The 26867-nt window shown below is 45.0% G+C and overlaps 1 protein-coding gene across 1 annotated transcript in view; it reads right to left on the bottom strand.

Annotated features, from left to right (window-relative positions):
* TECTA (tectorin alpha) overlaps positions 1 to 23144 on the bottom strand; it is a 77128-nt gene extending 53984 nt beyond the window's left edge. Inside the window, exons 1-6 of the mRNA XM_032359126.1 lie at positions 23092 to 23144; positions 13965 to 14029; positions 10677 to 10810; positions 7725 to 8012; positions 3821 to 3958; positions 3310 to 3475 (exon numbers count right to left, since the gene is read on the bottom strand). Of these exons, the coding sequence (XP_032215017.1) occupies positions 3310 to 3475; positions 3821 to 3958; positions 7725 to 8012; positions 10677 to 10810; positions 13965 to 14029; positions 23092 to 23120 (820 nt within the window). The 5' untranslated portion in view covers positions 23121 to 23144. The remainder of the gene's footprint in view (positions 1 to 3309; positions 3476 to 3820; positions 3959 to 7724; positions 8013 to 10676; positions 10811 to 13964; positions 14030 to 23091) is intronic.
* Between the last annotated feature and the right edge of the window lie 3723 nt (positions 23145 to 26867).

The raw sequence follows: 26867 nt of genomic DNA, 5'->3' as shown, positions 1-26867 counted from the left end.
AATGCGAGGAAGGCTATCCCAGAAACAGACCCAGCGTACCCTGGTAACTTAGCAACACCGTTGCTTCATGTGCTAATTTGTTGACTCGTTCACTCACCCATTCGCTCAGCAAACATTTGTTGGGGGCCCTGTGTGTACCAGAAGAGATCAATAAGCATGAATCAGGAGTCAGACACGCAAGTTTAAATCCCAGGCTCCTTGGGAGGATTCTGGAAAGGGCTACACTCTGACTTCAAGGGCTCGTAAATCCTTCAGACGCTGCTTATACAGCTGTACAGTTGTCTTCTCTCTCCCCCCAGGCCCTGTCCAAATCTAGTGCTTCTCTGTCTTTATCCACAGGGTAGAACTTCTGGACAGAATCTAGGTCAGAAGGAGAATGGAGTCGGGGCCGAGGGGTGTGCTGATTTAAAATTATTTACTACTATTTATTTGATAGACAATCCGTCTTTAAGACCTTTTCTCTAAATAAATGATCTTCCCCCACCGAAAACGTCAGACTTCGCCTGTTGTTAGTATCAACCCTCAATGGAAATAGATGTGTCTCTGGGCCAGGGCCTGTGATCTTGTCCTTGGTTTGATGTCAGAGCCAAGAGACCTGGAAAGTGGTCATAACTCTGCCATCAGCTTCCAAGACTCCTGGCTTGCTTCTATCTGCCTCAGGTTTCTAAGCTGTAGAACATGGGCAGTGTTACTTTCTCGTCCCTGTCCCACAGGGAGCAGCGAGGCTCTCCTAAGTCAGCACATGTTGAGAGAGGGAGGAGCACTGGTAAATTGAGGATGCCGGGAAAGGGACGTATCGAAGGCACAGCATTGAGAAACGTAAATAATATTATATGTCAGGAGTTCACCATAGCTCGAAACTGCGGCTTGGGAAGACGTCTCACATTCTTTTATAAAACTGAAAATGTAGTGAAAAGCATGGCCTGCAAGATTAAGCCAAGCAGAAGGCATTGGCCGCCTCGAAACAGGCTGTTCTGTGTCTGTACAGCAGCAACAGGGATGTCTCCACAGGCAATTATGTTTCGTACCTGTTGAGAATAGAGCCCAAATATGGGATAATAGATCTTTCCACATTCCCAGGAGGTCATATGCATCACCCCTGAAGACAGGCCCCGAACCTCAGTGCTCTTTGGCACGGGTCCAGGCTGCAGACATTTGAACAACCTCCACTAAGTATGATTTCCAGTCTCTGCTTTTGCAGGCTTCCAATAAATGAGAGGAAAATGCCTTTGAATAGAGGAGGTTCGGACCAAAAGGTAGACGCTCTGAGATAATTTTGTTTGCAAAATGATGATACAATAAAGCAGCTCGATGCAAATTTTCCCCAGCTACCGCCCAGGCCAAACCCAACCCTCATCAGATTGATATATGTCTGGTGGTGCATGAGAACGCACGGCAGTCTGCAGAAGGATATTGAATTTGTCCTGTATGTGAAACCCAAACCCATAACTCAGTGGGGGAAAGAATGAAGTCAAAATGGAGACTCTATACACTGCTGGAGTCTGGCCAGCTCTCCTAGTGCTCCAGGTCCACAAGCCGATGTTTTCCACGATCCCAGCATTTCGTTCCCAGGACTCAGGCAAGAGGCTGTCACTGGGTGCTTAGGCTGCATGGCCATGGTCAGTCAGCTCTGTGATGCTTGGACCCAGGGGCCAAAGCACTGGGTAGGTCCCTAGTCCAGGCCATAAAGGGGAGATAGATAATGTGGTCATTGGTTTGGTATCTCTTGCAGACCTTAGGGAAGCTGTCTTTACCTTTTGTAAGGGAGGAGGGCACCATCTCTGAAAGACGGGTAAGTTTTAGAGCTAAGATCTTTCCCATCCAGCTTTATAATGGCTTGGGTTCAAAACATTTATTTATTCCTCAGAACTTGGAGGACTTGGACGGAGTCCACAGAGACAAGGATGCCCAGGCAGGGCCATCTGTACAGATGACCTTTCATTAGAGCAGAAATCCAGAGGTTTGATATGTCTGACTGCAATGCAGGGAATGGGGCCGAGGGTGTGGGCATTTCAGGCCCGGGGAACGTGGTTTCCTGTGTATTATACTGACTGAAGCTGAGTCAAAAGAGAAAACCGAGGCTTCCCAGAGCTGCTGAGACAGCTTCTTCCCAGACCATGCTTCCTATTGGATGGGACAGGAGATAAGCTAAGATCTGCATCTCCCAACCCACAACTTTCTTAAACATCTACAGACATTGTCTCCAGGGTCTTCCTCTGTGTTTCCGCAGCCCCCTCCCCTCGCACCCACCCCAATATGTCCTATATTGTGTCATCGTTGTTCCCGTGGCTGTCTTGTCCACCACAGCCATGCCATGGGAGCCAGAGCTCCTTCGTCTCCAGCACCTAGAGGAGTGGCCAGCGCCTTGTTGGGGCTTTCAAATGTCCTTTGGGAAGAAGCAGTGGCTGGCTGGCTCAAGGGACAGATGAGTAGACGGTGAGGTGGATGGATGGACAGCTAGATGGAGGATGTCCTAGTTCTAGGTGCCATAGCCTCCACTCCGGGACCAGAAATACCAACAGAAACACGGTTTCCTAAACACTTTCTTGACATGTAAGCAGCAGGAATCTATAAGCCAGAACGTTCTTGGGAGAGTCATGGGCTGTTTTGCACACACAAAGAGGCTTTGTTAGTTCAGAGAAGGCCCCCAACTTTGGGTGTTAATGTAAAGAAAACTTGGGAAGGCTCTACTACTGCTTGATCACAGAAACCCAACACCAGCTTTGATTGTCCCCAAATTCCTGCATGTTTTGCTGCTGCAGAGAGAGTTTAGGAGAAGCCGCCCTAGAGAGGATGGCACTCTCTCCCCTTGCTTTCTAATCATACTAGGAAGTGCTGATTTGCTCTCGTGGAGCCTTGGCAGCATTCCGAGCTCGCCCACTCCCGCGGATCTACAAAGTGCAGATGGCAGAACAGGAGTAAAGAGGGGAAGAAAAATGGAAAGGGGCGGGGGGGAATGGCAACAACAACAACAACAACAAAAATAATGTTAAACAGGAGGGCTCCCTTCTGTCCCTCTGGCTGAGCAATCACTCAAGAGCCATGTCCACGTTGGAGTTGTTTAGAAGAAGCAGCTCTGTTCGCACCCCAGGCAAGGACTGCAGAAAACGCCATGGAGCAAATGCCGGGTTTCAGCTCCTGTTGTGATGAATGTGCGTGCTAAAATTACCTTGATCTCCATTACCCAGCTGAGAGATGTCAAAAGAGGAAGGCATCGGCAATGAGCCCGCCCCCGTGGCTTAAAAGGCTGCCTGTCAATCTATACTAAGCAAACCCTACTCTTGCATGGAGAAGAGGAAAAGCCTTTACCTCTGGAGGTGCAGCCATTGGCTGGGTCAATTTCCTTCCCATCTACTTTAAATGCCCAGCGGCCTGGAACGTTGACGTTCGTGGTCTCTTGGATATTCACAATATCAGGAGTTCTTGACCCCGGGAGGCTGAAGAAATTGGTGAGGTTTCCACCATTAAATCCTGCCTAGAGCACAAAAGGAAGACGAAACTTGAACACAAATAGCACTGTTGTTGGTTAAGTGGCCTCAGCGCTTGCAGCATCCGGCACCCTGAAATTAGGAGACCCCTTCTCCTGGAGTCCCCGGAGCCACCATTCCAGGTGAGAAAGGCTTGCCTTCATTCATGCCATATCCCTATGAAGATATCAAAGGTGGGCAAGATTAGCTTCACCCTCCACTTGTAAAACCAGACATACTTCTCTAGCTAAAAGCTAGAGGAGCTTGGCCGGATTGCCTCGAGGAGGCTGAGCAGCATAAGCAGAGAGCAGAGCTTTGGAAACAAGATGGAGATGAAATGGAGAGCCACCAACCTGTGCCATCACACCCCCAAGGCCAGTCAGGGGGTCACCGCCGCTCGCCGTCCCGGTGGTCCAGTTGATTTCATAGTAATTGAAGAGTGTGAATGTATAAGATCCATCAGACACTAGGACGGCCTGGAAGGTGTTCACCTACGGGATGGATGGGAATGGATGGTCTCATGACTTCCCTCCCTAGGAGCTCCTCTCCCCAGCCCCCTTTCCCCTGCACCCTCCCCACCCCCAAGCAGCTCATTGCTGCTCCAATGTTAGTCTTCAGGCCCTGCCTCTCCTCTGAATTTGTTCTCACCCCCACTGGGGGAAGCAAGGCGTGTGGGAGCAAGCACCTGAAAGAGAAATTGCCTGAGAAGAACCCAAAGGCTGACTCAGCACCCCTCTTAACAGCTCTGATTCAAACCCGACAGCAAAGTCAGAGGCCCGCCTCAGCTTGTGATAATGCGTGAGCACCTATAGATGGCAGCATGAGAATAAACTATAGGAGGTGGTCCAGGCAGGGGAAGGGCTGAGCAGACACCTGTTCCTAGAGCAGGGGGCGTGGGGCATGGGGCGTGGGGACATAGGGGAGGAGAGCCACCAAATGCTCGGCCCTGTGACTAAGGCCAAGGTCTCCACTGTGTTCCCTCACTTACTAGAAGACACCACAAATCCTGGGGCGATGTCTCCCGTTTTTAAAATGAAAGTTGGAAAATGATTTTTTAAAAAGCACTACCTGGCGGAGGAACCGTTCTTCTCATTGAGTACTTCTGCATCACTTTGTGTCTGAAAAATTCTCAGCACCCATCTGCACCTCAGCCCAAGGCTAAGGCGGGCAATTTTGTGGCCCTTTTCCATCTGAGAGCTTAGAAACAAAGAGCTAAGGGAAATGAATTGCTGGGAATTTCACAAGGACCTGGCAGCAGAAAATGCGATTCGAGCCGGAGCCCCCAGTCTCTCCCTCCGTGCGCTGTCATTATGCGCTGTCTTCATTTTAACCTTCTTAGGATAGAGACGTTATATGACTCCAAAAACCTTTGCACATGGTGTTCAGAAACAAGCTGTAGCAAACTCTGTCCTTTACTATTTCCCTTTGTTAATCCGTACCCCTTGACACTGGTTTTCGGGCAGTGTAAATAAAAGCAGAGTTAAAGGAGAGGCTGCTTTGACCTTTTCCATTGAAGCCTTGCACTTTTCCCAGCTGCCTGATGCCATCCTGGTTAATATCCCATCAGACACAGAGGGAGACCCAAATCCTTATCCTGTGTAATCAGACTGGGGTAGAGGATCTTGGAAGCCCCAGATCTCCCATCCTAGACGGTCCCGGGGAGGGAGACGAGGATCAAGGAAAGAAAAGCCCTTTTTATAAATGAGAACTCTCTCCTCGGGCTCTGTGCTAGCCATGGCCGATGGTGTTTATGATAGAGCCCTGCAGGGAAAGGCCTCCATTCTTCGGCCCAGCTCAACAAAAGAGTTAAGTGGGGCGCAGAGATGTGTGAGCAGTGAGTTCAAGATGGCTCCAAGATCCCCGCAGGGTCAGGTTCTGGAATCAGGCATCAAGTCAAGGTCATACAAGGTTAAAGGGCAACCCTGCTCCAGACCAGGATTTTTCCATCAGGAAGTAAATCCCTTCTCCTAAAATAAAGTTGGAAAGATCTCTGGCCCAAGTGGCTCTTGGGAACAACCCGGAAGTTACCTCAAAAAGCAAACAACTACCCTAAGAACACTACAAGGGCTGGCTCACCGAACGCTCTCACACACCCTACACATACATATCTCTTCAACATTCGCTCTAAGATCCCTCCGGATCCATTTTTGGACAGAAGGGAGAGGGTAGGGGGATGGGTGTTAAGGAGGGCGGGTGTGGTGATGAGCGCTGGGTATTATGTGCGTTGAACACTCCATCAGAAACGTACTATATGCTGGTTCACTGGACATAGCAAAAAGTTAATTAATAAATTTTTAAAAAAGAAACTGCATTTTCAATTCTTGAAAAGCCCCTTTGTACTTTGAAGGACTTACGTTGATGCCTGGAGGAGCCACGTCAGGAACTGGGAGTTAGAGGACATTAGTTTGAACCTCACTTGGCCTCCTGTGAAGTTCAGATCTCTTTGTTTGCCCCTTGGGCGAGTCACTTAACTTCTTGGGGCTATACCCTGACCTTGCAGGCAGAAAGAGTTCTATTTACTACACAACAACCTTGTGGGATGGTACACACAATGGCTTATCACCACACTGGGCTCCCAGTAAGCCCTCAATAAATACTAGCTTTCCTTCCCTAAAGTAAACATGTCCCCATCCCTCTGCCTTGTTCTTGGTCTTCCATGACACCCTCCACCTCTAAGAGACTTATGCCAAGTGCTTAGTTGGCCCGATGATGTGTTCCTACAGAGGAGGGGAGTCCTGGGGTGACGGGAGTTGGGAGAGGAGTCTATTTCAAAGATGGGGATGGATGGACATGAACTGTCTTTTCTCCAAGGAACCCAAAGCACTTAGATGCTCCCTCATTCATCCTCATTGAAAGAGTTCTTACCTAGCCCAGAAACCTACTCCAAAGTACAAAGCAGAAGGTATCTAAATTATCTTGCCATTTTTATGGCCAATGGAAGTTTTTTTTTTTTTTGAAAAAATGGTGGTCAGCATTTGATGGGCATTTGTTCTCCTTCTTTTTTCCCCCACTGACACTAAAATTTATCGATCGCTGGCATCCTGCATTTTAACACTGTAAGGTATGAGGTTTAAAGGACATAAAACATCACCCCAAGAGTCGTTAGCAATCCATAACATGACAGAGGGAAATGTATGCTTCTTGAGAGGTTATTTCTAGCCAACGCATCCACTGGTTAAACGTGTGTCTTTCTGTTCTCCAGAACCATTTAGTGGTAAAGTGCACCTTCATGGTCGGGTCAGAAGTTGATAACACACAACGTACTCACCAAGGGGCAGCCAGGGATGGCCAGCCCCATGCTTGTCCCCCTCTGTCTCTAGCTCGGTAGTTTCTATTCCATCCCTAAACAACTGACCCTTTGCCAAAGAAATTGGAAAACAGATGGGATTGGAAATCATGCTAAGAAAGCAGAGGGCAGATTTTTTTAGTGCCTTTGCTTACTGGAAATTATACAGTTGGAGACGAGTCTGCGACTTCAGAAGTCTCCGCTGCCAAAGTCACACGAACGAGCTGCAGGCTTTCGTGAAAAACTGTGTTCTGCCCCTTTATGTAGAAAGTTGGTTATCTCTGCGATAATGCCAGTGATAATCTTTCTTATTTGACTTTTATTTGACTGCTCATTTGGGATTTCAGAGCAGATGTTGAAACTTTATTCATGAAACGCTTCAACTGCCCACTTCAATTAGCATCAAATATGAATAATTCCAGACCTGGTCACAATTTTTTAAAAAAGGTCATAACGTAATAAAACGAGCCAGGTCATTTATATCCAAAGCCAGTCCCTTATTTTCCTTTTCCTACAAGGTTTTGTGAAAAGGGGGGGGGGGGGGGGGAGCAGGGGAGGGGGAAGGAAATCAGCTGATAGAGAGAAGCATTTGTGTCTCTGGTAAGAAGAAAGGATCTTTGGGTTCCTGATGGGTCCCTGATCATGTGGCCTGGCTGAGGTCACAGGGCCTCAATCAATTTTCTGCAAAATCGGAATACTGCCTCCTGCAAGGAAATTGTGGAGGGGCTCTTTGTAGACATTTCGTAATGATTAGTGATGGGGATGACATGTCGGAGATATCACTGCTGACTGGCCTGGCTGGGTATGATGTCTCCCTCTGTTTCCTGGAAAGTGGGTGGCAAGACTCATTAGTTTAACTCAAGAAACTGACATTCCTCAGCTCTAACAATTAGACCCCGTCACAGTGGTGAACAGGGACAAGAATGAGATGTCAGGATATGAAGCGGAAAACAGAAAATGTGAATTATTACAGGTGTGGTGCTGCTCCCTCCATAAAATGTGACTTCCTCCCACGTCACGATGAAAACCCAAGTGGCAGAGAAGGTGGCCATGTCTTTGAAGTACTTCCTGATGTCCTTGGTGGCTCTTTTCAAGATGACAGGGTCCATGGTCTCTCTGTAATAGATCTCGCCTCGAATTCCATTGTGAACGTCGGCCCAAAAGGGAGCAATGAAGGCCCTCCCATCCGTCAGGGGGAAGGATTCTGGCGTGAACTGACTCACTAACACATTGAAGGAAACTACTCCGTTGTTATTCACCTGCGAAAATAAGACAGGGTTGGCACAGTGCCTCCGAAAGTGTGACAACTTCAGAGTCGCAGACCAAGACAGACGTTCACCTAATCACATGAATGAAAACAACTTTTAAAATTACTGAATCAGAACCCCCAAACACCAGCTTCTGCCACGCCATGAGGAGGTTCGTTTACTTCCAGACAGACTCATTGGTTTTCTTTCACTTTCAATTTGTGGTCAGGCTTCATTTCTTATTAATAATCAGGTTCATTTTCATGTTCTTTATGCTATCTCTATTTACACGTACCAAATGCATGTGTGTGTGTGTGTGTGTGTGTTTGCGTGCACGTGTGCACATGTGTACAGGTGTGTTGGGCCAGGCAGGAGGTAATGTGGTCCATAAAAACGATCCAGCATCACAGATGCAAAATAGACAGAAAAACAGAAAAAAAAAAAAAAACTCATGGAAGCAAAAAGTTAAATTAAAAAATTGTTGAGCTGTATATTAGACCTTGACAAAAGCAGAGCACAACACTCTGTTATTGAACGCAGACCTCAGGACCAACCATATCCCGCTCTGAGGGAGGCAGTTAAAAGACTTCTATTGATTTGATTGACTTTGCAACCACCCTCTACCCAGAACAAGGACAAGGTTACAACCTACAGATCCCCAGTTCCATGAAAGTTCCTGGAGTGTGATGCCTTCTTCGTATAATCTCTCCATAAAAATGGAGACATGAAATCTTTACATTGTATGTATAAATGACTATGCTATGGTGACTTCTTCATGATTTGCAAAAGACTTAGTAGGTTTATTAAATGACTAAACCTACTGCAAATCACAGTCAATAAGTACACTCCACGGACGCAGGACCTGTACACAGTTCAGCCTCTGTCTGTGTCTGCAGCCCCATGAGATTGATTTGACCTAGTGGTTTATATGGCTTCAACAGCAGAAATGTCTGGGATGGGGATTCTTGCAATTCCTGGATACAGAAAACCTAGATATCACTTTCCTGTACATTTCAATTGCTTGGTATGTTCCTATTAATCAGTAATATAATGGACATTGACAGTGCCCCGGATCCCAGAGGGAAGTTATCAGCACCTGGGCCAAAGGTCCATCAGCCTGTTTTGGAAGCAAGTGTGTGGGGTTTGGAAAGGAAGCTGGAGACCCAGCTATAAGGACTTTAAGAATCTACTGTCTACGAGAGACAGTGAACAACCCAGAGGCTTGAAAGAGATTGCACTACTCAAAGAACTGGAAACCCAGGGAACAACTTGCCCTTGAATAAGTCTGCTCCAAATTAAGGACCCTCCTTTTGCAAGGGCAAGAATTGTTCAGACTCCATGGTACAATAGAGGAGGAGGAGGAGCTCAATGAACTGCAAATCTTTTAGGGGTCTGGGAGACTAAGCTTCCAGAATGGAGGTCCTGATCCCCGAAATCAGCTCAACACAATCAGCTGTTAGAGACTACAGAGGCTCTGCTGTAAGTGGAACCCAAAAGGCATTCCAGGATGCCAGAGCAATGTGTTTGCTAGGGAGTTAACAGCTGTCCCTAAAACACACAGACTAGCACAGTGAATTGGTATTGACCCCGATGTATTTTGATTATATTCTGTAGTTAAGACCAGGGGTTCTCAAACTTTCGTGTTCATCAGAGTCACCTGGAGGGCTCATGGAAACCCAGATGACCGGGCTCCCTTCCCAGTTTCTTTGATTCAGCTGGTTGTGGGCAGGCTCCAAGAAGCCACATTTCTAACAGGCGCCGAGGTGGTGTGGCTCAAGGACCACCGGTTGGGTCACGGACGAGGGAATGACTTACAGATGGGGGTCCACCCCAAGTTCTACCTCCAAGTCTGGGGACCCTTGAGGTCCCAGATGCAGCAACGGCTGGAGACAGATGTGTGGGGGTTTCAACTCTTCCTCCGAGGCAAGACGCAGAATAAAACAGGATGTGATAGAACCGACGTGGGCCTCACCCCAGGCTTTAAGGCCCAAGATAAAGACAGGTTCAGTCGCTCTGAACCTTCTCAGTGTGCAATAGTCTCAACAGCGACAAACTCAAAGAGCCAAAAAAAAAGCAAGCAAGCAAGAAAGAAAAAGCCTGAGGACACAGGTGCCCAGGAGGGCTCTGACAGCAAATGGCACCATTTTTTCATACAGGTTTGACGATGGGACCCCATGGCATATCTCAGACCCAACAAGGATGGCCCGCTCTGCAAACAACTTAGATAGAACAGTTGATTACCCTCTACTGTGCTCTGGCTCTGTTCCAAATTGGTAGGAAGCCGAAGAACAGCAGACGACTAAACTTTTCACACCCCCAGAAGGGAAAGAAAAATGATATGGCTCCTATTGTGGTACAGTGTATCTTTTTATCTTGTCGAGTAGCAGAAATAATGTTCGTGGCATTGGGGCCTCTGCTTCACTTCTGTGTTTAATCACCCACAAAAGCAATTTATTGCCCTGTATACTCCTCTACTATGAACATTAGCCATTAAATATACCTTTGACTTTCTTAATCATAAAACCTATCAGCTCATGAAATCTCAGAACTTGTCGTTCTGGCTGCCAATAAATCTTCCATTCCCAGAGCCCTGGGTGAAGGTATTTAAAATGTTTTCCTTAATGACAAACAAAGGGGAGAGCCACGGAGCAACAGCCGGGCTCCTCTTCCACTTACGTAGACAGTGCGGTAAGGAACGCCGAAGAAGAAAATAGGGGTGGCCAACTTAATCTCAGATGAGCTTCCATCGTCCACTTTAGGGGTTTTCGTGTCATTCTGCCAGAATGGATACATGAGCTCCCTGGGCTGAGCTGTCGAGAGAGACGGGGGTTAGATAGATGGCAGAGTCGTCTTCTGCTTGGCAAGCCCCTTCCCTCCCACCCACTAAAGCCAGCGTCTTTCAGTAAGTCTTACAGACGAAATGCAATTCAGACTGCCTTTTCATTTATCCTAAACCTAAGCCGTACACAATGCATTATCTTCTGTCTCTGGAAAGGGGAGAATGGGAGCGATGCCATTTCTCCTTAGGAGAAATCACTTCATGCTTCATTGCTACACTTCCGTACATTCTGAAGAAAGCAATGGTTAAAAGGGGCTGGAAGGTGGTGAAATCACCCCAGCCTGGAGCTCTCAGAGCCCTGAGAGAGGGGCCTCTCTGTCTGGCATGGCGTAGGACAGCTTTATCCCTGATCACAACGCGGGTTGGGAGAAGGTGGCCCTGTGCCTATGAACCTCCCTTCTGGCTCCAGATTTCTACTATCATGTCTTTTCCTGAAAGGAGCCCCCTCCCTCCTGCCGCACAGTAGGGGAAGATACCAGATCCCAGAAGGAAATAAACAACAGTTGGAACCAGGACAGAAGTGGGAGGAGAGGGTTTGTAGTAACTGGCCCGTGAATGACCTCCATTGAGCCTGGCCCTGTGAGAGGGCTCTCTGCCCAGCTCCTGTTTACAAAAGACAGACATGGGAGCCTCTGGGACGAGGGAGCCTGGGCCCCGAGAACCCTTTGGAGAGGCTGCGTAGGGCTCTTACTCAACACCCTGGTCAAAGGTGAGAGTCTTTGCACAGACACACACAGCTCCCCTCCGGTAAACCACACCATCACCCTTCCTGGCAACGTGGCTTCTTCCTCAGAAGTTTCTCATCTCAAGCCTTGCAAAGGTGACCCATTTTCAGTGAGAGAAATTCAACAGTTTTCCCAGGGTCTACGTTACTCATGATCAGGTCCAATGGCATCTAGGAAATAATCTACATTTGAGGTGTATCTTTTCTCTGCTGCCGTCCTTTCTTCTCTTGAATGAAAAGAGAACAGCAGGACATCATCTTGTCTTCCTTTTTTAAAAAAATTGTTAGTTTTCAGGGACAGCCCTATTTTCTGGCCCTATTTTTTGAGGTACCTGCTTCCTGTAATCCAGATGTTAATACCCCCTTCTCAGGTCAGTGCCTCTCCATGGGAAAGTCCCCGCTTGGTCCTGATAGAGCTAAGAGGCTGGCAAGCATGGGGCCCGAGGACCATCCGACTCCTTCAGGAGTTTTTAGCGAGGATACAACAGCTCATGGAAGGAAGAATACGGAGTGGCCAGAAAGCAGGACAGCAGTGCCTGGTCAAGGGCCAGTGTCTCTCCTTCTAGAGCAGGGAATCAGAGAGATCTGTCTGGTCAGAGAGCTAATCTGTTTCCAATGGCTACCATCAGTGGAAAGCAGGGAAACTAGCCCAGGCATTAGTGCGTAAGCATTGTTCCCCAAGCCCCGGAAGTCTCCGGGAAACCAACCAAACTTGAACCCTAAGGGGTGCTGTAGCTACTGCAATCAGACGAGCCCTCTGCCGACGTTCTTTATTTAACGCCACAATCAGTAGGCCAAAAGGGCTCTTTAAAATTCATATTTACACAGAAGTAACAAATTCCAAATTCCTAGAAAGTAGGGTTTTTTTTAATCTCTTTATAATCCCTATCATAGTATTATACCTAGGCACTTACTAAATGTGAAGGGTGATGTACTTTCTCAAATTAATAATAACAAATCAAATCATGTCATGGATTTATCCTTCATGGGGAACATTTCAGGAGCCATGCCCAAACGTGAATAAGAGCTAGAATTCACACTGAATTGTAATCGTTTTAATGACAAGATTAATTCATGTTTGGGAAAGCACTGGCCAATTTGCCTAGGAGGGGGAAAATCCATACTTTTCATGGAGGAGACAAGAAAGTCTGGTTGATGGAGGTTATCCCTAACTTCTTTCTCTGCTCTGAAGGTAAGGCAAATATGCAAGATTCTTCTCTCCATGAGTGATCCTAACTAGCTCGTGATTTTAAACAGGAATGAATGGACCGCTCGAATTTTTCCCATTTTAAGAAGAACACAAATACTGTATTTATTGAATAAGTAAGGTGCTTTAGTTAGGGAGGAGGTGGAAACTACAGTAGTTTTCACCTTCAAAGCCACTACTCTTATAAAAAGAGAACTTGTAAACAGCACAGCCTATCATTAGCATCAGAGTTAATAAAAGAAAGACTGTCCCTACCCACACGGGCTTCAGGCTGAGAATTTCACAATAAACATTAACTATGTTCCCAGAACTTTTTTTCCCCCACCATATAAAACACAGTATTTTTAGAGCGGGAGCAGGAAGCTAGGGTCTGTGGGTCTCTCCTTACCGTGGGGCTTCACGTTGCTGTTTATGTGCTATCACTGTTTAAGCTTATCCAACTCTAGAAAAATGTTAGGGCCACGCATGTCTTACAGATCTGTTTGCTCAGACTTGGAATCATGTGGCAACTGAATTCAACAAACCAAGCAAAGGTGGCTTGGAGTGTTAGTCATAAAAGTTTCAAATCTATACAGACCTTCCAATCTTTCTTGTCTAAAATACAAAAACAGTAGAAAGAAATGTTTGTGGCTTCTCACCTACCCCTGGGGGGTAATGCCACACAGAAAAGGAATCACGGGGAGGGAAAGAAGTTTCTTATTTCACGTCTCAAAAGTTTGAGATTTATGCCATTGTAGAAGGCCAGAGATTCACAACTTAAAGACATGAATGCCATTGGGACTTCCTGATTTGAGCTAAAACAAGTGTATTTTTAAAATTTGGTTTAAAACTTGTGCCACAGTTAAACGCCCTAATTGTAATCAACGATCAGGCATGGGGTACACACATTACCTCCACCATATACTTTTAACGAAAACTATTTGCATGACTTTTAAAGACCTCTTCCATTAATATGGGGGCAAACTCGCATACATAAATTGCGTTTGAAGTTAAATAAGAAAAAATAAGAATGTAATTGAACATCACTCAAAGTTAATATATTTTGCCCCAACAACAGAATTTGATTTACTTTTTCTTGTTGTATCTGCAGACACATGTATACCTGCCCTGACGATCACAGTACCAACAAAAGTATCTCTTTATAAATTCAAGAGCATGCTAATCAAGAGATTTATGGAATTCTGTAGTACTCACCTTGGTGCCGTACAAGTGCGAAGATGAAAGAGACCCAAATTCTAAGTAATGATGAATAATTCATCCTGGAATTTTAAAAAGAAAAAGGAAAAAAAAATCCCCAGCTTGCCAGAGTAAATAGAACACCAGGTGTGTCTGGTAGCAAATCCCAAGACACATCACAACCATCATAGAATAAATTCACATAACAACATCAACAGTTCTGCGTCAGGTCGAAATTCCCCAAATGCTGGCAGATCCTCCCAAGTTCAATGCTTCATGAACAAATTAAACTCCCTCCTCCCCCGCCCCAGGAGAAGCCAGTTTGGAAGTATAATAAGACAATCCAAATTGTTGGGAAATTATATGGAATCAATGAGGGTGGCCAAGAGTAAAGGAGACCGATCTATCCTGTGGCTATCAAGCATGAGAAATAGGACCGGAGTCTAAAGATGCAGGTCCTGTGTTGTGTCTCTAGAATAAACATGCATCCTCTCTAAGACCTGGCTCTCCTGATATTTAAAACAGTTTTCAATCAGGATCAAATGAAAGTCGATTACAGCACAATGTGTTTCTGTAGTTACGAGGATTTAGAGTTTTGCCATCGCCTTCTCTACAGGATGGAGCCAATCCATTATTTTGGAGGACTGACCAGATTCACAGGTAATGTAAGACTGTCCACCGACTTTCCATAGTGAAATGAAGGACAGCCACATTGGTCATAAAAAGGAACCACGCTGGGGATTGATCCTTGGAATTACAATAAAAATAGAAACCAGGACACAGGGAGTAATTAGTACCGGCAAATTAATTAAAGAAGGAACATCACAAAAGTGAATTCATCTCATCTTAGTTACGATCAGTTGAACTGGCAGCTTTACCCTCTGTCAGAAGCATGGATGGTCCTGGGCTGCTCCGTATATGTTTGAGATGCAAACATATACACGGGCTCCAAGTTCTGCCTACATCTGTGGGAGAACCAAGTACGGGGTGACGGGGGCGGATGGGCAGGGAGACCGGGCAGTTTGCTCACAACAGAATCTCAAAAATAAAAACCCTCCTTGTATTATTGGAAGCTATTGCAATTCAGCCAAATTTTCTTGGAAAATCAGTGGATTTACCCTGGGAGAGTTTTATTGCAAATCTTCACTATCTGGCAGACCCATTGAGATCTCAAGCACATAATAAATATTAGTCCATTTGCTGAAAATGGTAGTAAGCCTAGCAGAGATCACCCATAGCTGTAGCACAGGGAGATGCCGTGCAAGGTGAAGACTTGAGCCCTTAGGGAGACAGTTCAGAGAGCAGTAAGGAGGATGCATTTAAGTATTTGTATTTATGAAAAAATGTCACTAACCTGTTCTGCAGAGACTGGAGGAACTGTCAGAAATATTAAGCCAACTCTTGGTAAACCAGGCAAAAATTAGGTAAAACAAGAATTCATGTCAGTTCTCCCCTACTTGCTGCCAATAATTTCTGATTCCTGAAATGATGTCTGAATGCCCTCCTCGTAAAACCAAAAATTCAGTTAGTCCTGTGCTAGAGTCAGATAAGTGTTGGGTTGCAATCAAGTTTTTTTCTATTGATTAAGGAAAAGAAAATCTAAAGATCAGTTTCAGGATTGCGTAGAGAGGTTCTTTTCCTGAAAAACTAGACCTTTCTTTCCCCGTCTTAAAAAAAAAGAAAGAAAAGTAGATTCAGATGGAAATGTCAGGTACTTGGAGCTGAAACCTTGGTCCTTTCTGATCAGAATCACTTTGCACTGAAAAACACAAAAAGAAACCCCCCCCCTTCTACCTTTGTACCCAAAAAAAAAAAAAAAAAAAAAAAAAAAGACAACTGTATAATGTTACAGAATTAGCATCCACCAGCATGGGATTAGAACTGCAAACAAAGCTGCTGCTTCTAACATTTAAATGAAGTTGGTTGTCTACTAACGTCTTTTTTTGTGTCTCTGATTTTGAACAGTTGCCACAGATAGGCTCTACTCTGGTTTTTTCACAGGTATGCATCAAGTATTTAAAGGCGCTTTCTCAAACTTTTCTAGGTTTTATGCCTTCCCTTTTCTCTCTGACATGCCAGTGTGTAGCCTGATAGGGCCAGGGTATGTTCCTGTAAACCCCAAGGAGGTAACCAGTGCAAGCTATGCTCTTTCACCAGGAAAAAAACAAACTGTTTCCTGAAAACCTCCAATGATGCCCCGGGAGGGTCCTCGGAGGGAGAAGGGGGTGGCAGGCGTCTCCTGACGAAAACTTGCGGTAAGTGAATAATTTAAGAGGCATTGTGAGCCAGGTAAAGACATGTTACATTTGATGCAGATTGAGGAAGTCTGCCTAAAGGCATAAAGTAAGTCAAAATGTTCAAAAACTCCTCCAGATTTTTCTCTGACCAGACATTTAAATGCCCATTGTATGAAAAACTGTGATTTCAGTTTTGAGCAAGTTGTTCTAAAATGATTGAGAGTGCTTGGGGAACTAATTTTTTAGTCTGCCTTATTCAGTATTTTCCCCCAAACACATGATAATTTAGTAGGTTGTGCACATTAAACCTACTCTATCTCTACTATTATGAATTTTCCAGGTAGATTTACTTACAGATGTCAAAGGACTATTTACATCCAAAAGGCACATGTCTACATAACAGAAAATCTAACTTTTGGGGTGCTGATTTAAAATAAAATTAAGTGCAAATCCAAGACCTCCTAGAAAAGCATTCTCCTTGCCTAGTCTGTACTAAGGCTTTACTCATGTAGTCAACCTAAATGTCTTAAAGCAAAACACTTGGCTGTATTTGAAAAACTACTCATGGCATTATAATTGCTTTGGTTTTCTTTCTTCATGCACTCAAGGATATTTATATCTTGGTCCTTTTGACCCCTATTAAATGCATCCTTAAGGCAGGACTGGGAGAAATGCCATCTGGGCATAACCAAATATATGAGACGGTAGTGTATATTCACAGGTAATGTAAGAGTGACTTTGAGAATCTGGGTGCAGGCTGGTGCCGGCTGCTTGAGGAGAGACTGGCCTGGCTTATCACTGGTTGGTCTGGGAAGCTGGTCAGTGAGTGTGTGTTCTGGGTGTCCGCTCAACAGTCACAGACAGGAGAATGACAAAAGCCTCCTTTTCTGCCGTGTCACATCAGCATAAGGGCTGGTTTTGTTGAAGATGAGAAGTGAGCGAAGATTTTTAACAAGAGGTAGACCTAAGGTGGCGGTGGAGAGGGGTGACTCAGAGCTAGTAACCCAAGGTGTGGGTGCTTTGCAAAGGCGGCAAAAGACCGATGCTGCTTTTCAGGTAAGAGGAAAGATGCCTCCAACAAAACCAAAAAATGTAACTCCCTGAAAGCAAGTGGAAGGGAACTTACGTGCTGACTGTTTTTTGTATTCCTAGGTTTGTATTTCCTAGGTTTCCTGTGCCTCTTCCGTGAAAGAGTTCATCAGCTTTGAGCCAGTGGGAATGGATGGAGTGAGAAGTGTGGTTGGCCATCAGTGGCCAACTGTTAGCTCCTTCAGACTCAGCCTCAGTGGAGGAGCCAAGGGCACACTCTTCCTGGGGCAGCCCCCCAGCCAGTGACTAGGGCAGTGGTGGAACAATAGTCTAGAACATTCCATCCAAGGCAAGCCTTCTCTAATGGGCAGTTTTGCTCTGGAGAGCCTAGTGGAGCTGACGAAGACTACATGCCAAAATTAGTATGCCAAAATTAGAACCTAACTGGAAAAAGCTTATATATGTATATTTAATGTATTCTATATATAATTGCATATATAGAATTGACTATATGTATGTACTACATATATGTACTACATGTACATACCTATATGTATGTGCATGTGAGTGCATGTGTGATGGCATTATCTGGGTAAATACCCCCAAAGATTTTGACTCTCCAGGTTTCTCAAGACAGACATGTCCCACTCTACCTCATTAAGAGCTAACATTTCTCCCAGCACTGGGAGACAACAGAGAGGTTTCACTCTCCCCAGAAGCTGCTCCCATCTCCTCTGCTGACTGCCATGCCTATAATCAAGGTCCAGTGGCAGCATAATCCAGCCAGGGAGATGCTGGGCCTGAGGGAGGAGAGGGACCACACCCCGAAGGAGCTGTGGGACCTACCAGCACATCCTCGCATGGGATGGGGAAGGGGAATATCTATGGGACTGGATTGTGAGGGTGCTCAATGGAGGAGTCTGGGCCATAACAGAAGAAAGGAAAGTTTTTGGACTTGGAGGCACTTTCTAGGGATACAGACCTTAACATTCGAGGAGCCCAGGGGGTAGAGCAAACTCAGTGCTAGGCCAGCTCCTGGAAGCCTGGAAGTGATGGCCCACACTGAGTGATGCTGAAATGTCTGAATTACTGTGGCAGACGGTAGAAGGGATGAAATGCTCAGAGAAGTGAACATGCTGGATCAGATACATTACGTGAGTCTGGGAGACCCACCAAATGATCATGTCCCAAGGGAAGGCCCAGAGGACAGAGACATCCTCCACCAAAGCTGGCAGTAATACGCTGGTGAGAGAAGCACCAGCATCACTAAGAAAATCAGTGGTGGCTCCCTTCTGCAGTCCCGGGTTGACGGCAGGAGAGTGATCATACAACTTGGCTACCTGATAGCAGTGGAGAAGATGGGCCCCTGAAATCATGGAGACCAGGGGGCAGCACTCTACTGCCTGAAGCAAAGGGGGTCATAATCTTCAAAGTGACCAAGAAGATCACAGTGGCAGCCAAGAAGCCCTGATCCATAGAGAGCTAAGAAGATGATTAATGGAGCATGGCATTCCAGAGCAAAGTATGAGCAGCTGACAAGGGGATTGCTTACTGTATATAATCCAAAAAGTGCAGAAATTGTTGATCAAGAGACCGAAGGCAATTATCTCCCCACCCCTAAAATGTTTGATCCCTTGCTCAGTTGGTAGATCTGAGTCAGTGTTCAAATCTGGATCCCGTACACTAAAAAGGTAACCAGGTTCCCAAAGAGAAGGACCCTTCAACACCATGACAAGTATGTGTGGTAATGATTCTCCCACTCCTTCCCCCAAAGACCTCTGACCATTTACTCTAGGGACTGTAGAAAGATGTAAGGAGAATGCCTACATAACTGGAGGACTGCAGGACAGGGGGGTTGAGTTAATATTGAAACCCAAAGACCCTGGTAGAGTGGGAACACCTAGGGCCCAGGAAAAAAAAAAAAAAAAAGTGGTTCTGGCCAAGTCCAGCTTATCGTGAGTCCACAGGGGCTACAGACCACCTGGATGTCATTTTCCAAGTCCCAATATGGAATTGGGATTGATGTACGTTGCCCATTGGGCCCTTTGTCGTTAGTGTAAAAGCCGTCATAGCAAGGAAGGAAATGGATCTCCCCACTCCAAGAGCACTGCATTGGGGGTTGGAGGAGGATAATAAAGATCAGCTCACTCTTACAGAGCAAGGGTGGTGACTCAATCCTATTCCATTTAGCTGGTCAGGATGGATCCTGAAGAATGACTCTTGACTTCTGCAAGTTCGACCAAGCAGTAGTGCTAACTTACAGCTGCTGTGCTAACATAGTGTCTTTGCTACAGCTGATTAACGTCAATTCAGGTACACGGTATGTGGCCATTCATTTGGCAAATACATTTGTTTTTCCTGTTTGAATCAGAAACGAGAATCAGAAGTAGTTCACATCCAAATGGGCCAGATAGCAATATACATGTATAGTTTTGCCCTGGGGCTGAGATATGGACTATTTGGATCTTATAGAACATCGCCTTGAGTCATTACTCCGGTACCATCAAGCTGACTGAGCAAAATGAGCAAAAGAAGGCTATAGCCAAGAGGCCTTGGGAAGACACATGTGCTCCAAAAGATGGGAGATAAATCCTTCAAAGATTCAGGGCTAGTCCCTCAGTAAAATTTTTAGGAATCCAGTAGTCAGGGACATGCTGGGGCCTCTCCAAAGTAAAAGACAAATTACTGTATCTTGCAACCTCCTTACAAAGAAATTCTTCCTTTTTTTCTTGGTTTCCTTGGGTTCTGGAGGCCACACATTCCACAACTAGGAAAATTGCTCCAGCCCCCCATTCCGGTGATATGGAATTCTGTCAACTTTGACTTAGGCTGAGAGCAGAATGAGCTTTCTGCTGTAGCTCTAGGCTTAAATGCAAGTGACCTTGACACTTGGGTCATATGTTTGGTAGACCCTTTGTTGGAGAGGTCAGTGGTGGACAAAAAGACAAAATGGGGAGTCTCTTGCAAACCCTAGTGGGAGAACCAGAGCACAGTCACCCAGAGTTTTAGAGTAAGGTCATGCTATCTGTAGCAAAGAATAACCACATTTCCTGCAAACCCACTCCTGGCATGTAACTGGGCCTGTGATGGAACATTTGACCAAGATATGTGACCATGTGTCCAGAACTTTCCATCATGACCTGGGTCCTATTGGACCCACCGAGTCATAAAGTCAGGGGGATCCAACAGCAGTCTATCATAAGACAGAAATGGTAAATCTGGGACTGGCAATGGCGAGCTGCCTGACTACGCAGCACAGACTCCACACCACCTGCCATGGCTGCACCACACGCCCCAAACCCAAATGACACATATGAATATATGTGGGGTGGGGGGTGCACACGATGAGCTGAAAGAGGAGGGAAGATCCTAAACTTGGTGTATAGATGACTCAGCTTGGGGAGCGTATGCAAGCCTAAAGCAGATGGTGGCTGTTACAGCCTCACTCAGGGGTAGCTTTGAAACAATGGTAAGGAGACATCTTCCTAATGTGTGGAACTTGTGGTAATATATCTTGTTGCATACTTTGTGTCAAAGGGGAAGTGTTCTGAGGTTAGACCATGCACAGCCTTGCAGGCAGTGGTGAATCAAATAGCTAGTTAGACAAGGATCTGGAAGAAAAATGCTTGGAAAATGAGTGATGAGGAGGTATGGAGTAAACATGTGGATAGACAGATGGGAATGGACACGAAGTGGGAAGATCTTTGCATGATATGGCGACACCTGCAAAAAAAACCCAGCATCCACTACCGAAGAGGGACTCAACAACCAAGAAGACAAAATGACTATACCAGGGGTGCCTGGGTGGCTCAGTTGTTGGGTGTCTGCCTTCAGCTCAGGTCATGATCCTGGGGTCCTGGGATCAAGCCCCACATCGGGCTCCCTGCTTGACAGGAAACCTGCTTCTCTCTCTCCCACTCCCCCTGTTTGTGTTCCCTCTCTCGCTGTGTCTCTCTCTGTCAAATAAATAAATAAAATATATTTTTAAAATGACTATACCAATTGCTGTGAGGCAGCCTCTGTCGGTGCTGGTAAGATGGAGACACGCCAGAAGTAGCCACACAGCAGGGACAGAGGTTAGGAATAGGCCCAGTGGCATGAACTCCCATTCAGCAAGGCTGGCCTAGCTTCTGTTGCCTCTGAGCATACAACCTGCCAATCACAGAGATGAAAGCTAAGCCCGCCATGTGTCTCTGTTCCTTGGGGAGACCAGCTGGCCCTGTGGAGGCAAAATGACTGCATTGGAGGGGCCAGTAGTTCCTTCCCCCAGGAATGGACCTACTCCATGTTATGGGTCGGCTTTCCTGCCCACAGACCCTCAGCCATTACCATTAGTAAGAGGCCTGTAGAATGCCTGATCCATAGGCACAGAACTGCATGCAAAATAACATCGGACTAGGGAGCCCACTTTATAGAAAGGGGATGCGAGTGTGGCCCGTGACTATTGGATCCACTGGCGGAGCACAAATGCCATGACACAGAAGATGCCACCGGCTCCAGCACTGAGAGGAAAGGTCGAAGGAGCAGGGGAGCCACTGGCTTGGAGAGGATACTGAGAGGATGGCATACCACCCTCCAGTGTACTGCCCATGTGTTGAGTCAGAGTCATATGATGCAGCACCCCCTGGAGGAAGAAGAATACATGGGTCAGGAACCAACATGTGGAAGCCGGGTGGTCCTGCTTCCCACTACTCCCAATGATTACTAAGGGACTTTGTGCTGGCCATCCTCATCTCTGGGTTGTGCAGACTAACATCCTGGTCCCCAGGAGGGCACACTTTTACCGGGGGACACAGCGAGAGTCCCAAGGAGCTCTAAGCTATGGCTGCGCTGCTGCTTGGGCACTTGGGCTCTTTGTTCAGAGACTAGCAGGAATGAAGATGGGCTACCATCCTGTTAGGGGTCATTGCCCCGAGGAGCAGGAGGAGATGGGGCTGCTATGACATGATGGATTCAAGGGATAATGTGTATGGAGCTCAGGTGACCCATTTTGGTGGCTCTTCGTACTCCCCTGCCTAAGTCTGAGCAGCACATGTTTCCTAGGGCCTCAGACTACTTAGGAATTAGGGCTTGGGAGATACCACTAGGTAAACACTGAGAGCAGCAGAGGTGACGGCTCAGGTGATAAGATGACAGCGGAAGCAGGAGACAATGGTTACCAGTTGTGACCCTGAAATCAATTGCAGTGACAGGCGCTATAGTCCATTCCCCTAACCGCTCTCTTCTAAGGTTCCACACAGGAAAAGAGGGCCACCAGAGAGTGAGAGGAGGTGGCTCTCATCATGGAGAGTGGGATCTACACATTGCATGGAGTAGTCTGTGGTAGATAGAAAAGTGCACTGCTCAGATCCGCCTTCGAGAAAGGAATGCTTTCCTGCCACAAGGATATGGTAGGCTGACAGCTTCCGGCCTTTGGCTCCTTCAGTATTTACATCAGTTTCAAGCTGAAGTTATGTTCCTGTGTTTCTCCAAGTGATGACTGAGAAAAGTGTTGGTCAAGGGCCCCAGGCAGGACTCCTCTTTGCCCCAGAGCACCATATTGAGTTGGCAGACTGTCAGGTCTACAGCATGGTCTGTGCCCCTCCTGTCCAATCCTCCTGCCCCTTCACTTTCACACAGGTTCCTCCCCAATAAGCCTTCTGCGCTCCTAACTCTACTCTGGCATCTGCTTCCCAGAGAACTGAATCTCGGATGCTGGTGCTTTGAATAAATTTACAAGCCCTCTGCAACAGAACATTTTGCTCTGTTGTATAATCTGCCACGGAGGTTCCAGATATTTCTGGAGTGTAGTTGTTTCTACCCCTTAACCAATGATTCAATGACGTTCGACTTCACTAGATCTAGTTCAATAAGGTGGTTACGTCTAAGGCTATACTTACATTCTCCCTGAAAAATGATAGTTATCCATAGCAGGATCCTTGAGATGGAAGAGTTGATGCGGAAGCAGTTATGCTCCTGAAGACTTCTCCTAAACAGTAAAGACATTCAGAATGAAACAATTCTGAAGGGCATCACGTCTGGATGTTTGCTTCTCTTACTGCCTTGGAATCCTCCCTCTTAGATAACTAGATTAACTTTCATAAACTGGGATGCTCATGTACTCTTTTGAGTTTTCATCTTTTCTGAATTAAAAACATTTTAAATTTAATGGAAGTATAGTTAACATATATTAAGTTAGGTTCTGGTGTGCAACATTGTGATTCAACTGTTATACACATTATAAAATGCGCAGCATGATAATAAGAGTGTTACAATATTCTTGACTGTATTCTTGTGCTGTACTTTCAATCTCTGTGACTTATTTATTTTATGAATGTGTGTACTTCCTAATCACCTTCACCCATTTCATCCTCCCCCTCTCCTTTGGCAACCACCAGTTTGTTCTCTGTATTTATTTATTTGATTTCAAAGATGCCATTTATTTATTTGAGACAGAGAGAGAGAGAACATGAGCAGGGGAAGAGACAGAGGGAGAGGGACAAGCAGATGCTCCACTGAGCAGGGATCCTGATGCGGGACTTGAACCTAGGACCCCAGGATCACGATCTGAGTGGAAGGCAGATGCTTAACTGACTGGGCCACCTGGGCATCTACAGACTAGATCTAGTCTGTATTTATGAGTCTGTTTCTGTCTCTCTGTTGTTGTTGCTAGTTTTTTTTTTTTTTTAAGATTGCACCTGTAAGTGAAATCATATGGTATTTGTCTTTCTCTGTCTTATTTCACTTAGTATAACATCCTCTAAGTCTATTCATGCTGTCATGAATGGCAAACTTTCCCTTTTATGGTTTAGTAATATTCCACTGTGTATAGACACCACCTCTTCTCTGTTCATTCATCTATCAATGGGCACTGGAGTTGCTTTCTTATCTTGGCTATTGTGACTAATGCTGTAATAAACATATGTCTTTTTTAATTAGTGTTTTTGTTTTGTTTGGGTAAACACTCAGAAGTAGAATTACTGAATCATATGGTAGCACTATTTTTAGTTCTGAGGAAGCCCCATACTGCTTTCCAGAGTGGCTGCACCAGTTTGTATTCCCAGGGGGTATAGCTCAGGGGTACTGCATTTGACTGCAGTTTGCATTCCCACCAACAGTGCATTTTTTCCACATTCTCACCAACCTTTGTTATTTCTTGTCTTTTGGATATAAGCCATTCAGTTTTGTTTCTTATAAGCAAAGTAAACAAAGCCAAAACAAAACCTGATGTAAAAATTATTTCTAAATTTTTTCATATACATTAGTATCATGGTGATAATCATTTAACTGCAAGCTGGAAATATCAGGAGTCCAAATTGTACACAAATGACCTGGAACCTGCTTTTTAAAGAATTAATGTTATTTGCCTTTAAGTAATATTTCTTTTTGGGCTGATCTTATTCATTCTAGATACTGAGCTTGGACTAAGCTAAAAAAAATATGGCTTAATTTTAAGAAAAATGGCATTGGCTCTTTGAAAACCACATTGAATGACACTCACTAATGTTTATTAACTAATTGGCAAGGTTCTCTAGATATAAGATCTAATAAAAGATGGTCATCTCTGAAATCTGAACAAGCACTCCAAGATATTTTCTGAAAGCGACTTTAGTATCTGTATCTAGCCAAGGAGTTTGGAATAGTTAATTCTACAGAGACCCATATAACCAAAAAAGCTCACAATGGGCATTATTCTAACATCCTTGCCGGCACATTAGCGACAGAGCTGGACGGGGGGCGGGCAGACACACTATATTCCCCATTCACAACGTAGTACCGAATCGTTCCTCTGAAAGAATTGCACTGATCTGTGAGAAGCAGCTCTGATCAAAGCTTCCTGTAGACAATAAGCAGAGGGTATCAGGGCTATTAATCCATCACTTTTCAAGAGCACTCAGCTGAAACAAATGCTCATACATTGTTAAGGATAAATAATACATATACCTTCTCCTGCACAGGTGAAATCTCACCAATGATTAAAAAATTAGATTCCAGAGGAAAGATGGCTCATAGGACAGACGATGTGCAGGGCTCATGCAAATTTGTAATGCGTTGAATTCTGGTGCCTAGCTTTGCATGCCTAATTGGGGAGGACCCTAGCTTGCTTGCACAAACCAGGAATCATATATCAAGAACAAGATCAGTAAAGTCTTTGTGCAGGGATGGGACATATAATAAAGCCGGGGGAAAAAAGTTCTTTTTAGGTATGACTAACAGAGAATAATTTGGCAACATCTACCAAAATTACAAACACTTTGGCCTTTTCACCCAGCAATCCCACTTCTAAAAATGTATTCTATAGATTCATTTCAAGTATGTAAGAGAACATATGCTGTTTACTGCAGCAAACTGAACATAGCAAATAAAAGAGAGGGCGAGTTGGAGGGAGGGAAAGAGAAAGGAAGAGGAAAAACTCAAATGTCTATCAATGAGGGTTGAGCCAAACAAATTATAAATTATGTCTATAAATGGAATATTATATATTATACTGCAAACAAAGGACAGTGTGATTCCCAATGTACTGCTACAGAGATCTCCAAGATATGTTTCAAGTGAAAAAAAAGGTGCGTATAATATATGTAAAAAGGCGCGTATACTATGCTAACTTCGCTGTATAAAAGGGGAATAAGATATATTATTTACTATTATTTGTGTAAACTCTGGAAAGACACATAAGGAACTAATAAAAGTGAAGGACAGGGAGTTAGAGTGGGATTTTCTAATGTATGACATCTTTTTGTCTGGTTTTTGAACTATGTGAGTATTTTCTATTTAGAAAATAGATTCAGATGGTTTTTGAAGAGACTTCTTTTTTTGTAAACAAATTGAAAATCAAACCAAACCAAATTTTAACACAGCCAAAGCAATTCATAATGGCCTGTTTCTACTCCTCGATAGTGGAGTAGAGCTTACATCTGCCCTCCAATGTATCAGATATTTCAGAAAACATTTTTTCTCTTCTCTCTGTATTTTTTTTTGTCTTCCCTCCTCTCACTCTCATTTACTTAACACCTTAATTGTATTACATACAGTGACGACAAAGCATCCAAGGATGAAGTCTCTGTAAGAACTGACAAACTGAAATCGCATTGTAATTTTTGGCAGATCTAGATCTTGCAGAACACAACAGATAGCCTGTCCCCTCTATTTTGTAAGCAATATTTATATTCTTCACAAGGCGCTTCCTTACATTCTAAGGAGAAACAACAGCAGTGACAGCCTCATCCTTTCCTGGAACAAAACCTTTGCAACAGGTTGCATTCACCTATAAACATTTTTTTTTCTTCCTTGATAACACCCGTTTTCAGTCCACTTAAACCGTTTTCAGTTGCCTCTTTGATCGAAGCTGGAGTTCAAAATGAGTGACCTCTCGTACCTTTGACTGTTTACTGCAACGAAGTTTTAAGGTTCTAGAATGTCCTCAGGTTAAAAACCAAATTCTTACTTTCCTTGCCTCATATTACTGTTTTACTTATTCTTGTCAATGGCGCCCATCACAAATGTCCAAATGACCTGTCAGAGGAACAGGGAGGACAATAGAGCACACACCAACTGTCATCTCCCAATTCTTGACAGGGCATGGGGACAAATTCCAGTTGGGATTCAGAGCCAGCGGCCACATCAGTGCTGTTGTTACAGAGCAAATCAACTTAGCAGATGGGTATTGTGAAACATC

This window comes from Mustela erminea, chromosome 9 (assembly GCF_009829155.1).
Source record: "Mustela erminea isolate mMusErm1 chromosome 9, mMusErm1.Pri, whole genome shotgun sequence".
Classification (NCBI taxonomy): domain Eukaryota; kingdom Metazoa; phylum Chordata; class Mammalia; order Carnivora; family Mustelidae; genus Mustela; species Mustela erminea.
The sequence above is the reverse complement of the archived record's forward strand: the minus strand, read 5'-3'. Positions and strand labels throughout refer to the sequence as shown.